Source organism: Macaca thibetana, chromosome 1 (genome assembly GCF_024542745.1).
Source record: "Macaca thibetana thibetana isolate TM-01 chromosome 1, ASM2454274v1, whole genome shotgun sequence".
Taxonomy (NCBI): Eukaryota; Metazoa; Chordata; class Mammalia; order Primates; family Cercopithecidae; genus Macaca; species Macaca thibetana.
The window spans coordinates 31,950,365-31,965,804 of record NC_065578.1 but is presented as its reverse complement, the minus strand read 5'-3'; the positions used below and the strand labels follow the sequence as shown (position 1 = coordinate 31,965,804).

Genomic DNA, 15,440 nt, shown 5'->3' with positions numbered 1-15,440 from the left:
CGGGGCGCGAGGGTTGTGAGGTGTTTGAGCGAAGCGCCTGCGCAGGGCAACGGCGCGCGGGGCGGAGGCTTTATAACCACTTCGTCGTTGCTGCTCGGCTTCTAGCTCCAGGAGGGCGGCTGAGACGGTGGCGGCGGCGGCCGGGCGCTGGCTGAGGGGCACTGAGGCGGGAGCTGTGGCGGCGCTGGGCGCCCCTGGCCCCTCGGCCTCTGCGGGCCATGGGCTCCGAAAAGGACTCCGAGTCGCCGCGCTCCACATCCCTACATGCGGCCGCGCCCGACCCCAAGTGCCGCAACAGCGGCCGGCGCCGGCGCCTCACCTTCCACAGCGTCTTCTCCGCCTCGGCCCGCGGTCGCCGCTCCCGGGCCAAGCCGCAGGCCGAGCCGCCGCCCCCGGCCGCGCCGCCGCCGCCCGCCCCGGCCCCTGCCGCGGCCCAGGCCCCGCCGCCCGAGGCGCTGCCCGCCGAGCCGGCCGCCGAGGCCGAGGTGGAGGCCGCGGCGGCGGCGGCGGCGGAGCCGGGGTTCGACGATGAGGAGGCGGCGGAGGGCGGCGGCCCAGGCGCGGAGGAGGTGGAGTGCCCGCTGTGCCTGGTGCGGCTGCCGCCCGAGCTGGCCCCGCGCCTCCTCAGCTGTCCGCACCGCTCGTGCCGGGACTGCCTCCGCCACTACCTGCGCCTGGAGATAAGCGAGAGCAGGGTGCCCATCAGCTGCCCCGAGTGCAGCGAGCGACTCAATCCGCACGACATCCGTTTGCTGCTCGCCGACCCGCCGCTTATGCACAAGTACGAGGAGTTCATGCTGCGTCGCTACCTAGCCTCGGACCCCGACTGCCGCTGGTGCCCGGCCCCGGACTGCGGGTGAGCGCGGGGGCGTGGCGCGGGGGGCGGCGGGCTGCGGCCGAGGGGCGTGGCTGGGGCGGCGGGGACCCCGCGTGGAGCTGGCCTCCAGGGCCGGTCCTCGGCGCTGCGTGTGTGTCCCAAGCAGGGAAACCAGCAAGGCGGCAATTTCGGCGGGGTGGTAACCGGTAACTAACCATCAGGCAAGCCTAGACTAGTAGGGTGAACGCACCCGACACCCCGCCCCCTGCCCCAGGGCTCGAGGTGGCTGCTGAGCATTCGGTGAGGGGAAGGGAGCTGTCCATCAAGTTAGGATACAGGGAGAGGCGGTTTTTTTGTTGGGGGAATGCCCTCTGTCCAGAGGTGGGGGCAGTGTCTCTATTTTTTTTTTTTTGCGGGGGGGCGGGTAGACGGAGTCTCGCTCTTTTGCCCAGGCTGGAGTGCAATGGCGCGATCTCGGCTCACTGCAACCTTCGCCTCCCAGGTTCAAGCGATTCTCCTGCCTCAGCCTCCCGAGTAGCTGGGATTACAGGCGCCCGCCACCACGCCCAGCTAATTTCTTTGTATTTTTAGCAGAGATGGGGTTTCACCATGTTGGCCAGGCTGGTCTCGAACTGCTGACCTCAGGTGATCTGCCTGCCTCGGCCTCCCGAAGTGTTGGGATTACAGGCGTGAGCCACCGCTCCCGGCCAAGGTGGGGAGTATCTCTCAGTAAGAGCAGGGAAGGGATATTTGGCCAAGGAGGGAATGAGAATATTCTGAGGGGGGCAGCGCATCGGAGGGGTGGGTCTACTTGGCTAGGGGCAGACTTAGCAGCATTGCAGAAGAAGGCGTGTTCTCCCAGAAAGTTGGGATGGAGGTGACCAGGGAATAGGCTCTGGGGTACCCTGAGCACTGTGTGTTCTGTGCCACGTTATCGGGAGGCACTCTGTCGTTCTTACCTTACTGCGTTGGGTAGGGTGAGGGATGGACAGACATGTTCTTTGTCCAGAGACTCAATGGGGCACTGAGAAGAAGAATGTCCAGAGGTTGGTGTGGTAGGATAAATTGTGTTTCTGAACCCCTTTGATCTTGAGTTCTTGATGACAGTCTTTTTAATGCACCATGTATGCTGAATTTTAAAGGGCAGTGAATTAAAATATGCAATATCTGCAGAGACATAATACACCAGATTTTCCTATCTGAAGCATTCAGTGGAGACCCTCCTCGCCCTCCCCACCTTTAGAAGTCTAACTGATTGTTACTGTCGGTATATCCCATGAATGGTTGCACACAGGAAGAGGGGCTCATTTAAGTAGTTGGGAGTCAGACAGCCATTACCTGCTCTGTGACCTTGGGCAGATAATTTTATTCTTGTGTGTCGTGTTTTGGCGACAAAAAGATGCTAGGGACTCATTGCAGTGTGTAAATGTAACGCTAGTAAAAAGTTGTGTGATCTTTAGCTTCAAAGGAGTTAAGGACTTTTAATTGTAGCCTATATATCCAGGTTGTTTTGAGATCTCCATGATCCTGCTGGTTGTCTCCTTTCAAAAGGCGCTGTCTTAGACTGTCTAGAAGGGTAAGAAGAGTTAACTTCTGTTTTTAATTCTGCCAGACTTGTTTAGAAATGGGTGTGTTATTTAACCTCACTGAGATGGGGTTTCTAAATTACTTTGAAGTGTTGTGGTCAAAGGAGTGGTGTTTATGGTGGCTGACTTTCACTTTCAGTTAATAAGTATCAGGAAGGACCTTTTAGGTTCATGGAACTGTTTATGTCTGGTGATCTTACTGGCCCTCTGCGGTTAATTTATATGATATTAAAGTTTTACAGATACTGTTGATCTGTTTTTTTAACCAAACGAATATTAAGAGAACACAGGCCAGGCTCGGTGGCTCACGCCTGTAGTCCTAGCACTCTGGGAGACCAAGGCAGGCGGATCACCTGAGGTCAGAAGCTCGAGACCAGCCTGGCCAACATAGTGAAATCTTGTCTCTACTAAAAATACAAAAATTAGCCTGGGTGGTGGTGCACACCTGTAGTCCCAGCTACCCAGGAGGCTGAGGCAGAATCACTTGAACCCAAGAGGCAGAGGTTGCAGTGAGCCGAGATCAGGCCACTGTACTCCAGCCTGGGTGACAGAGAGATTCCGTCTCAAAAAAAAAAAAAAAAAAAAAAAAAAAAAAACCGCCGCATAGTTAATTTTGGAATAGTACATTAACTCCTTTCTGAGATGTTTCCTTGAGTTCTAAGAAATGTGGCAGATCATCTTTCTGGAAAACGTCCATTTTTTAAATTTTTCTAAAGTCAGTTTCTGTCTTTGCTCACATCAATAAAAATGCACAGAAAATAATTTTCAAGCTTGGTGACAACTCTCAACTATTTGGAAGTTATTAAAAAATTAGGCCATTTCTTATTTTAGTCAAGTATTATGTTAGTATCCTCCAGATTTTATTTCTTAATTAGTTAAAAGAATGATAATCATATGTATAGTAATATATATAAGCTATGTATTTTTAAATATGTATCATCTACAGACTTAAGGTGGAGTTTGGGGAAAGAAAGAAAGTTGGCCTCTCAATACCTGTGCGCCAGGCATATATAATTTAATTTGATCCTCACAACCTTGTGAGATAGGTTTGATATAGTTTTACAAATGAGGAAACCAAAGTTTAAGGAAATTGAATGACTTGTTCAGGGTCATATAACTAGTAAGTGGTGAAACCAGGCTTAGAACAGGGGTCTTAATTCCAACCAAGGCCAATGTTCCTTCCACTCAGCCCCTGTTTTAAAAAGCATTGGCTTATCAACATAGCCCCATTATTGAGGATGCTGCTGCTTGGGTGCATTTCATTAAGTGTAGCCTGAGGACAACATTGAGAAAGCCAAAGATACTAGAGTCTAGTTTCCTTTCTGATTCCTGTTGTTAACAGCCTCCTACCTACCTTATTTTTCTTATCTGAAATAGGCCTAATTCTTTCCTGACTTGAGAGATTTAGTTAATGTTTACACAGTGTTTTGAGATCTTCAGTTGAAAGTGGTTACAGGGAGTAACTTTAAAATTCTGTTAGTTGCCAAATAGATGCCTGAGTTCTCCCTTGGGATGTGGCTAGTTGCTTTGCATCTTTTTTTGGGGGGGGGGACAGGGTTTCGCTCTGTCACCCAAGCTGGAGTGCAGCAGTGGTGCAATCATGACTCACTGCAGCCTCAACCTCCTGGGCTCAGGTGATCCGTCTGCCTCAGCATCTCAAGTAGCTGGGACCACAGGTGCATGCCACCAAGCCTAGCTAATTATTATTATTATTAGTAGTAGTAGTAGTAGTAGAGACAGAGTCTCCCTATGTTGCCCAGGCTGGTCTTGAACTCCTGGGCTCAAGCTGTTTTCCCGCCTTGGCCTCCCGAAGTGCTGGGATTATTGCTGCCTCTTTTTAATGCCAGGAAAAAAAATAGCTTCTGTGTTCTTATGGGATGTCATAGTTCCCTTGTTTTGTTTTGAACAGTGTTGTTTTGTTTTGTTTTGTTTTAGAGAGGGAGTCTCAACTCTGTGCCCAGGCTGGAGTGCAGTGGCATAATCGTGGCTTACTACAACCTCAAACTCCTTGGCTAAAGCAGTACTCACTCCCACCTTAGCCTCCTGAGTAACTGGGATTATACGCACGAACCACTGCACCCAGCTCCTTTGTTTTACTTTTTAAACAAATTATTCTATTCTTCTGGGGCTGGTAAAGGTCACGGATAAACATTAGAAGAGAAGTCCAAGTCCCAGTCACCTCCTATTCCCATACTTGACCATCTTTACTGCCCACAGATAAAGTTCTTGCTAGCCAAATTGGTCAGGTCTCCCCTCTGCCTTGTTTGTATGTGCATTTGGTAGGGTGAGGGGGGCGTGTGAGCAATCTTACAGGTTCTGATCGTTAGTTTTACTGTAATTACTCATAATAACAAGAACACCATGCATTCAGAGATTCATGGTTTGTTTACAGAATATTTGTAGGATAGAGCAAATTTGGATTTTTCTTTTCTTTTTTTTTTTTGAGATGGAGTCTCGCTCTGTCACCCAGGCTGGAGTTCAGTGGCGCGATCTCAGCTCACTGCAAGCTCCGCCTCCCGGGTTCATGCCATTCTCCTGCCTCAGCCTCCCGAGTAGCTGGGACTACAGGCGCCCGCCACCACGCCGGCTAATTTTTTGTATTTTTTTTTAGTAGAGACGGGGTTTCACTGTGTTAGCCAGGATGGTCTCGATCTCCTGACCTCGTGATCCCCCCGCCTCGACCTCCCAAAGTGCTGGGATTACAGGCATGAGCCACCGCGCCTGGCCGGATTTTTCTTTTCTTATACTCAAATATGATTTTATTTTGTTCATAAATAAGGGAACCAATTTCAGTGGGAAAACATCCACATTATGATTTCTTTTTTTTTTTTTCTGAGATGGAGTCTCACTCTGTTGCCCAGACTGGAGTGCAGTGGCGCCATCTCCGCTCACTGCAAGCTCCACCTCCCGGGTTTGTGCCATTTTCCTGCCTCAGCCTCCCAAGTAGCTGGGACTACAGGCGCCTGCCACCACCCGGCTAATTTTTTTATTTTTTTATTTTTTGTATTTTTAGTAGAGATGGGGTTTCACCTTATTAGCCAGGATGGTCTCTATCTCCTGACCTCGTGATCTGCCCACTTTGGCCTCTCAAAGTGCTGGGATTACTGGCGTGAGCCACCGTACCCAGCCTCACATTATTATTTAATATACTAAGAACAATATAGCCTAGTATAATCTTAAAACAAGGTGTCAAATGAGATAAAATTAGTTCAGAATACAAATAACTGATTTTTTATAGTTCTTTATAATCTTCAGACTATAATCTCATTCAGACATAATTTCATTTTAGTCTCATCCAGGTAGATGTTGACAAATGCATTTTATATACAAGAAACCAGTTCAGAGAAGTTTAAATATGGGGCCTGGTGTTTCATTGCTAATAATTGATGTAGTTGATCTTTTACCCTTTTGAGTCTCTGCCCAAGTATGTCTCTTCAGAAACCCCCAAATCATGTAACTGTAATGTTTTCCTCTCAAGTGTCCTGTTGCTAATCTTAAAACCCTTTCAGAATCTTTAGGAGACTGCCGGTGAGCAAAGTAGGCAACAGAAAATTTCCTGGTATACAGGGTCAGATCTTCTGTACAGATGAATAAGAAGGGATAAGGCTGTCTTGACCTAAATTCTTTTTTTTTTTTTAAAGACAGAGTTTCACTCTCGTTGCCCAGGCTGGAGTGCAATGGCACAATCTCAGCTCACCACAACCTCCGCCTCCCAGGTTCAAGCGATTCTCTTGCCTCGACCTCGCTAGTAGCTGGGATTATAGGCATGTGCCACCACACCCGGCCAATTTTGTATTTTTAGTAAAGACAGGGTTTCTCCATGTTGGTCAGGCAGGTCTCGAACTCCCGACCTCAGGTGATCCGCCCACCTCAGCCTCCCAAAGTGCTGGGATTACTGGAGTGAGCCACTGCGCCCAGCCAACCTAAATTCTTTGTGCAGGTCCACCACTCCAGCCTTTCATTGCTGCCTCTGTCCCCTGCAGAATCCTTGCTCCCACGTGATCCCAGGAAATAGTATCAGCTATTGGCTTTTTCAGACAACTAGACTGGACCATTCCATAAACAGGAAGCTTTTGTTCATCCCTGGCACATTTATGAGGGAAGAGCAAGCAAGCTCTTTGAACAAGACAAATTTCAGTAGATGAAGGAGGATTTTTGCTTTCTGAAGCCTCCCTGAACCTCTTCTCTTGATTTGGCTCCATACCTCCTGTTCCACAACTTTTCCCTGCATTCCCCAACTCCACATCACCCCCTCCTCTTGTGCACGTACACCATCCTCCATCCAGCCCAATACATCTGTCTCAGATTTGCTAAAGTACTTGTACTAAAGGAGAACATCTGTATCGCTCCTCTGCTTAAAACTTCATTGACTACCTAACCTATAAGATGACTTCTCATTATGTCTTTGAGAACTTATTTGATCTATCCTTATCATTTAAGCTCCTTTACAGTCTCCAACCATTTTTTTTTTTTTTTTTTTTTTGAGACAGAGTCTCACTCTGTTGCCCAGGCAGGCTGGAAAGCAGTGGCGCAATCTCAGCTCACTGCAAGCTCTGTCTCCCGGGTTCATGCCATTCTCCTGCCTCAGCGTCCCGAGTAGCTGGGACTACAGGCACTTGCCACCATGCCTGGCTAATTTTTTGTATTTTTAGTAGAGACGGGGTTTCACCGTGTTAGCCAGGATGGTCTCGATCTCCTGACCTCGTGAGCCACCACGCACTGCCATCTCCAACTATCTTTTAATTTTATTTTCTATTTTTCACTCACATCACTATTTCCTAAGGTGTGTTATAGGCATTACTTAAAAGAAAAAATGTTTTGTAAGGAAATAAGCTTGGAAAATATTGGGTTAAACAAAATAAAACAAGTTTATGAGTTTCTAAATCTTTAAGAATCTTAAATCCTTAAACATGCTAATATACTAATATGTAGTATAAATCTTTAATATAATATAATTTCCCCAATTTAGATCACCAGGAAACAGGTTTTTGTTTTTTCTGTAGCATCTTTAAGGCTTAACTCAAACTTTCCCTAAAGTTACCATGCTGGCCTGCCTTTGGTTAGTGTCCTTATTTAACCATAAACCTTATGCTCTGAATAGATTGAGAGCTCATGCCTCTAGACTAGGATATCTATATTCCAACCATTTCTACAACTCTGTGTACAAAGTCTTTCAATTAGGTTCTAGAAGAGTGTGGTACCTAGGTGAATTTTGATGAGAAAGATAAGAAATATAAGCAGCATAGTTCTCAGAGGAGGAATAGAGATGAGAGAGGTAAGCAAGAATAGGATAGACAGGTGATCATTCAGTTCAACATACAACTTTTTTTTTTGAGATGTAGTCTCGCTCTGTCGCCCAGGCTGGAGTGCAGTTGCGCCATCTCAACTCACTGCAACCTCCACCTCTCAGGTTGAAGCAATTCTCCTGCCTCACCTTCCCGAGTATCTGGGATTACAGGCACATGCCACAATGCCCAGCTAATTTTTATATTTTTAGTAGAGACAGGGTTTCACCATGTTGGCCAGGCTGGTCTTGAATTCTTGACTTCAAGTGATCCACCTGCCTCAGCCTCCCAAAGTGTTGGGATTATAGGCGTGAGCCACCACACCAGGCTTCAACAGATACTTTTGGAATGATACAATGTTGAACTCTGGGTGAGTACTGGATATTACAAAAAGAACTTAGACATGGTCTTCTTGATAGGAAATTTTTTTTTTTTTTTTTTTTTTTTTTGAGACGGAGTCTGGCTCTGTCGCCCAGGCTGGAGTGCGGTGGCCGGATCTCAGCTCACTGCAAGCTCCGCCTCCCGGGTTTACGCCATTCTCCTGGCCCAGCCTCCCGAGTAGCTGGGACTACAGGCGCCCGCCACGTCGCCCGGCTAGTTTTTTGTATTTTTTTTTTTAGTAGAGATGGGATTTCACTGTGTTAGCCAGGATGGTCTCGATCTCCTGACCTCGTGATCCGCCCATCTCGGCCTCCCAAAGTGCTGGGATTACAGGCTTGAGCCACTGCGCCCAGCCAATTGATAGGAAATTTCACCTGGTAGAGGAGACAGATGATTGATACATAGATAGGTAGAGAATTATACAAATGTCGGTGATAAATACTAAAGAAAATACAGGTGTTCTTAGATAGATGAAAGAACAGTAGATTTTGCATGACGGTTTCAAGAAAGACTTCACAGAGGAGCGGGCATGGTGGTGTGCACCTGTGGTCCCAGCTGCTCAGGAGGCTGAGGTGGGAGGATTAGTTGAGCCCAGGAGTTCGAGACCAGCCTGGGTAATAGCAAGACCCCATACCTGGGAAGTGACTAGAGATCACCCTGAAAACGTGGACTGGATTCAGGTTGATAGGCCTGTGTAAGCTGTGGAAGTAAGTTTTGGGTTGAAGCACTTTTTTTTTCTTTTTTCTTTTTCTTTGAAGGACTTTTTTTTTTTTTTTTTTGAGACAGAGTCTCGCTCAGTCTCCCAGGCTGGAGTGCAGTGGCCGGATCTCAGCTCATTGCAAGCTCCGCCTCCCGGGTTTAGGCCATTCTCCTGCCTCAGCCTCCCAAATAGCTGGGACTACAGGCGCCCGCCACCTCGCCCAGCTAGTTTTTTGTATTTTTTTAGTAGAGACGGGGTTTCACCGTGTTCGCCAGGATGGTCTCGATCTCCCGACCTCGTGATCCGCCCGTCTCGGCCTCCCAAAGTGCTGGGATTACAGGCTTGAGCCCACCACGCCCGGCCGCTTCTTTGAAGGATTTTAAGCAAAAGAGTATAACCTTCTAGAATGGAATTTGGATGGAGTGGGGAATTAGGGAGACCAGATAAGGAGGCTTTTGGGCTTGTCTAGCCTAGAGATGGGTCTTAAATGGGCAGGAAAAATGAAGATGTTAAGGGTGCAGTTCATTGTGACAACTTGGCGCATGTCTACCACCCTGATGCTTACTAGGGGTCTATTTGCAAATGGGTAACCTAGTTATGTTGCATGACTTGGGGATGGAAATTACAGACATAATATAGGAACACATTTCTTTAACCACCGAAGTCTGTTGGAGCATAATCAAATTTATACTAATGGAAATCTTTTTTTCCAGGGCTGAAGCTAAGTAATGCTGTGGTCTAGCTTGTCACTTTATGATGTTTCTGAAGCTTCAGGAAATTAATAAAATGAGAAAAAGTTGTATGAACTTAAGCAGTGGGGGCTGTGGGGAGCGGTCTGTAGTCTCTTTCTTTTTTATTCTTTTTTATTTTTTTGAGTTAGGGTCTAACTCTGTAACTCTGTTGCCTGTGCTGGAGTGCAGTAGTGCAATTTCAGCTCAGTGGAACCTCAACCTCCCAGACTCGGGTGATCTTCCCACCTCAGCCTCATAAGTAGCTGGGACTACAGGCATGTGCCACCACATGACACCATATCCCACCACACTCGGCTTTTTGTTGTTGTTGTTATTCGAAGAGAGAGTCTCACTCTGTCACCCAGGCTGGAGTACAGTGGCGCAATTTAGGCTCACAGCAACCTCTGCCTCCTGGATTCAAGCGGTTCTCCTGCCTCAGCCTCCTGAGTAGCTGGGAGTAGCTGGGACTACAAGTGCATGCCACTACGCCCAGCTAGTTTTTTTTGTATTTTTAGTAGAGATGGGGTTTCGTCACATTGGCCAGGCTGGTCTCGAACTCCTGACCTCAGGTGATCCACCCACCTTGGCCTCCCAAAGTGCTGGGATTACAAGCATGAGCCACCGTGCCCGGCCTAATTTTTGTGTCTTTCATAGAGATGGGATTTCACCATGTTGCCCTGGCTGGTCTTGAACTCTCAGGTTCAAGTGATCCTCCTGCCTTTGCCTGACAAAGTTCTGGGGTTATAAGCATGAGCCACTGCACCCAGCTGTGTCTGTATTCTTCACAGCATGTAATTTTCTACACCTTTCTTTTAGTTTCTAATTAGCAAGCCTGAATGGTTGGTTAAGCTAAAAGAGCAGAGTAAGAGAGATGCACCAGCATGGGACATGGAAGAGAAGGAACAAGGTGGACAGGGCAGATAGGGTCTCAAGGATGAGGTTTTTCTTTTTTCTTTTCTTTCTTTTTTTTTTTTTTTTGTTTTTTTTTTTTTTGTTTTTTGTTTGTTTGTTTGTTTTTTGTTTTGAAACAGGGTCTAGCTCTATCTCCCAGGCTGGAGTGCAGTGGCGCAATCTCAGCTCACTGCAAGCTCCACCTCCTGGGCTGAAGCCATCCTCCCACCTCAGCCCCCTGAGTAGCTGGGACTACAGGCATGCACCACCATGCCTAGCTAATTTTTTTCTTTTTTTTTTTTTGGTAGAGATGGCGTTTTGCCGTGTTGCCCAGACTGGTCTTGAACTCCCAAGCTTAAGCAATCCACCCACCTTGGTGTCCCAAAGTGCTGGGATTACAGGTGTGGTCCACCATGCCCAGGCAAGGTTTTTTTTTTCAACTATTCGAGAAGATTACTCTATTCAGAATTTAGGAGTTTACCACTAAAGTGGGTTTATATGAAATTTTAGGATTAGGTTACAGTACCTGGTGTATAATAAGCCAATAGATACATGGATACATTAAAAAGATTGCTTTAGAGCAGAGTGATGGCCTAGGAGAAGACCTAGAATGCTCTGGGAAAGTCAGACAACCAAAACAAGAGAGGGTCTCTGTCATTCATGCAATACAGTTATTTTGAGCATGAACCAGTGTACTAGACTGAGATTAAAAAGTGGATGATATGTCTCCTTAAGTCCAGTGTGGTTTGGGAGGCAAGCATATAAACAGATAGTTACAATATAATGTGATAAGTGTTATAAAATAATTGTGCACACTCACGATGTAGGCAACCAGCTGCCTAGAGAGGTTAAGTATATTTTACAGAGAAGATGACACTTGAGTTGGTTCTTAAATGGGTACTTGTCAGGGCAAGAAGTAAGGACAAGGCATTTCTAGGTAGAAGGAATAGAGTATGTAAAGGCCAGGAGGTAGGACATAGTGTGCGATGTTTTTACACCATACATCTTTCAGGACAAGGTCTCTCGTGCAGTTTTAGAACTTGTTAGCTACGTTTGAATGTGACAAGCACCTATACCTCCATTTGGTGGAACAGAAGTTAAGGTTTGGAGATTTTTTTTTTTTTTTGAGACGGAATTTTTCTCTTGTTGCCCAGGCCGGAGTAAAATGGTGTGATTTTGGCTCACTGCAACCTCCACCTCCTGGATTCAAGCAATTCTTCTGCCTCAGCCTCCCAAGTAGCTGGATTACAGGCTTGCACCACCACGCCTGGCTAATTTTTGTATTTTTAGTTGAGACGGGGTTTTGCCATGTTGGCCAGGCTGGTCTTGAACTCCTGACCTCAGGTGATCCACCTGCCTCGGCCTCCCAAAGTGCTGGGATTACAGGCGTGAGCGACTGTGCCAGGCTGGTTTAGAGATTTTAATAGCTCCATGTCATGCAGTATGAGTCACAGGCAAGAGCTCAGACCAGGTACCCAAAAACAGGATGCCAAATCTCATGCCCTGAGTAATTCTGTGTCGTAGTAATAGATTGCTGTGGATTCATGAGTATTTGGGGTTATTTTACTTCCTTGGCACCAAATTAAGCACTCAAAATTGACATTGTCAATCCTATCCAACACTCTTTTTAAGAAAAAAAAAAAAAGTGGGCCGGGTGCGGTGGCTCACGCTTGTAATCCCAGCACTTTGGGAGGCTGAGGCAGATGGATCACTTGAAGGCCAGGAGTTCGAGACCAGCCTGGCCAACATGGTGAAACCCCATCTCTACTAAAAATACAAAAAAATTAGCCAGGCATGGTGGTGGGCGCCTGTAAGCCCAGCTACTTGGGAGGCTGAAGCAGGAGAATCTCTTGAACCCCGGAGACAGAGGTTGCTGTAAGCCAAAATTGCGCCATTGCACTCCAGCCTGGGTAACAAGAGTGAAACTCCGTCTCAAAAAAAAAAAAAAGGTGGGGGCTGGAGGAATGTTAATAAACATTTACTTCTGCCATATGAGGTAGGAATGGATGATGAAGTATTCAAGACTCCCTACTGGCTGTCCACTTAATTTGTATCTTTAGAAGTTGACTTAATGCTTTTCTGAGGTCATCCAGTAACTTTCCCATTTAATGCAAAATAACAAGCTAGTCACTGTCTTGAGGAGACAGTTGTTTATCTTTAGTAGTTATTTTGCAGCTAGGTGGGGTAAATTTGCTCAGAACTCCTACAGGATATGAATCATTTGCATTCATAGGTTGACCTATTCTCACTTTGTTCTTTCTGAGAAGAGTTTTAATACAGCCTGTATTATATAACATAGAGGATACATCATCATTTATATTTTCAGTGTCATTCTCAAATCAATTTGCAGAATCTATGATAAACGTGAGAACTTGAGTTGCTATAATTAACATCTCATGTACATTCAAATAAACAAGCAAACTGAAGAATAAATCCCAGAAAATGTTATTAGCTTTTTGCACAAGCTATTTGAGGTCTTCGAATATTGCAGGAGAGTGTGGAATGGAGGACAGTGTGCAGATGGCAACGCGGAAACCTGCAGTTACTGATCTTTTTAAAAATGTGTGTGATAGACCAAGCTTGGTGGCTCACGTCTGTAATCCCAGTGCTTTGGGAGACTAAGGTGGGAGGGTTGCTTGAAGACAGGAGTTCCAGACCAGCCTGGGCAACATAGCAAGACCAACCCTGTCTCTACAAAAGAAAAAAAAAAAAAGAAAAAGTTAGCTGGGCATGGTGGTATGCACTGCTACTTGGGGAACTGAGATAGGATCACTTGAGCCCAGGAGTTTCAGGTTGCAGTGAGCTATCATCACACCACTGTCTAGAAGCTGGGCAACAGAGTGAGATCTTGTCTCCTAAAAAAAAAAAAAAAAATTATGCAATGAACTTTCATAACTTTCAGTTTATTTATTTATTATTTTTTTCAGACAGAATCTCACTCTGTCACCCAGGCTGGAGTGCAGTGACGCATATGTGGCTCACTGGAGCCTCAACCTCCCAGCCTCAAGCAATCCTCCCACCTCAGACTCCCAAGTAGCTGTGACTGCAGGTATGTGTCACCATGCCTGGCTGATTTTTTTTTCTAGAGAAAAGGTCTTGTTGCTGTGTTGCCCAGGCTGGTCTCAAAATCCTGGCCTCAAGCGATCTTCCTGCCTCAGCCTCCCAAAGTGCTGAGATTACAGGCATGAACCACCTCACCTGGCTAAAATTTTATTTTATACAAGTATTATATTTTCTTATTAGAGTAATCTGAGCATTTAATTGACATATTTGGAATTAATCAGAAAGGCTAATAGTTATATAAATATATTGGATTGTTTGTGTGAGACTAATTCTTGGTAAATCAACATGAACTACAAGAAATGGTCGACGTTAGTGCTGATAAATTCTGAATCTTTACATGAAGAATATGTGTCACAACTGAGTGCAGTGGCTTACGCCTGTAATCCCAACACTTTGAGAGTCTAAGACAGGCAGATCACCAGAGGTCAGGAATTCAAGACCAACCTTGCCAACATGGTGAAGCCCCGTCTCTACTTAAAAAAAAAACTAGCCAGGCGTGGCGGTGGGCGCCTGTAATTCCAGCTACTCGGGAGGCTGAGGCAGGAGAATCACTTGAACTTGGGAGGAGGAGATTGCAGGGAGCTGAGATCACGCCACTGCGCTCCATCCTGGGCGACATAACGAGACTCCGTCTCAAAAAAAAAAAAAAAAAAGAATATGTGTCAGAAGAGAGAAAGGGAGGTGTGGCATTAATGCTGTATTAATTTATAAGATAGAGGCATGGTATTCTTGGATCCTGGAGCCTATCAGGACATTCAAGGTATTGATTTGAATTGAAAAAGTATGGAAAGATAAAATGAACTTTCAAGAGGGATGCTGATCATAAGTCCATTTAGGGTTATTGTCTCTGTGACTATGGTCAGACTGGCTTCACTGTGGAACTTAAGAATGAAAAAGGCTGGGCATGGTGGCTCACGCCTGTAATCCCAGCACTTTGGGAGGCTGAGGAGGGCGGATCACAAGGTCAAGAGATCGAGACCAGCCAAGCATGGTGGCTCACGCCTGTAATCCCAGCACTTTGGGAGGCCGAGGCAGGCAGATCACGAGGTCAGGAGATCGAGACCATCCTGGCTAACATGGTGAAACCCCGTCTCTACTAAAAATATAAAAAATTAGCCAGGTGTGGTGGCGGGCGCCTGTAGTCCCAGCTATTCAGGAGGCTGAGTCAGGAGAATGGCGTGAACCCAGGAGGCAGAGCTTGCAGTGAGCCGAGAGAGAGCCACTGCAGTCCGACCTGGGTGAAAGAGCGAGACTTCTGTCTCAAAATAAATAAATAAATAAATAAAAGAGATCGAGACCATCCTGGCCAACATGGTGAAACCCTGTCTCTACTAAAAATACAAAAATTAGCTGCACGTGATGGTGTGTGCCTGTAGTCCCAGCCACTTAGGCAGGAGAATCTCTTGAACCCGGGAGGCAGAGGTTGCAGTGAGCCGAGTGGCACCACTGCACTCCAGCCTGGCGACAGAGCGAGACTCTGTCTCAAAAAAAAAAAAAAAAAGAAAAAAGAAAAGAATGAAAAGGTAGCATGGTGGCTCATGCCTGTAATTCCAGCACTTTGGGAGGCTGAGGCAGGCTGATTGCTTGAGCCCGGAAGTTTGTGACCAGCCTGGGCACAGGGTGAAACCCCATCTCTAAGGAAATTACAAAAATTAGCCAAGTGTGGTGGTGCACACCTATAGTCCCAGCTACTGTGGAGGCTGAGGCAAGAGAATTGCTTGAGCCTGGGATGCGGAGGTTGCAGTGAGCCAAAATTGTGCCACTGCATTCCAGCCTGGGTGACAGAGCGAGACTCCATCTCAAAAAAAAAAAAAAAAAAAAGAATTAAAAAATAAACTTTCGTTTTTGCCATAGCTCTTTATTTCACTAATGTTCTGTTCCTTCATACAAACGAATACTAATCTCTCTAAATATAGCAAACTATCAAAAGGAAATAGTTTTGTACCCTGTTGTTTATGAAACTTACTATGACAAACTACTCCTAAA

At 46.3% G+C, this 15,440-nt stretch overlaps 2 protein-coding genes across 3 annotated transcripts in view; one reads left to right on the top strand and one right to left on the bottom strand.

The window, feature by feature from the left end:
• The window catches only part of AZIN2 (antizyme inhibitor 2), a 220,298-nt gene that overhangs the window by 147,515 nt on the left and 57,343 nt on the right, over window positions 1-15,440 (bottom strand). The gene's annotated exons all lie outside the window — the stretch shown is intronic.
• Window positions 106-15,440, top strand: part of RNF19B (ring finger protein 19B) — a 29,557-nt gene continuing 14,222 nt past the window's right edge. For both annotated transcript variants that reach the window (XM_050794917.1, XM_050794906.1), the window contains exon 1: window positions 106-856. In XM_050794917.1, the coding sequence (XP_050650874.1) occupies window positions 219-856 (638 nt within the window). In that variant the 5' untranslated portion in view covers window positions 106-218. The remainder of the gene's footprint in view (window positions 857-15,440) is intronic.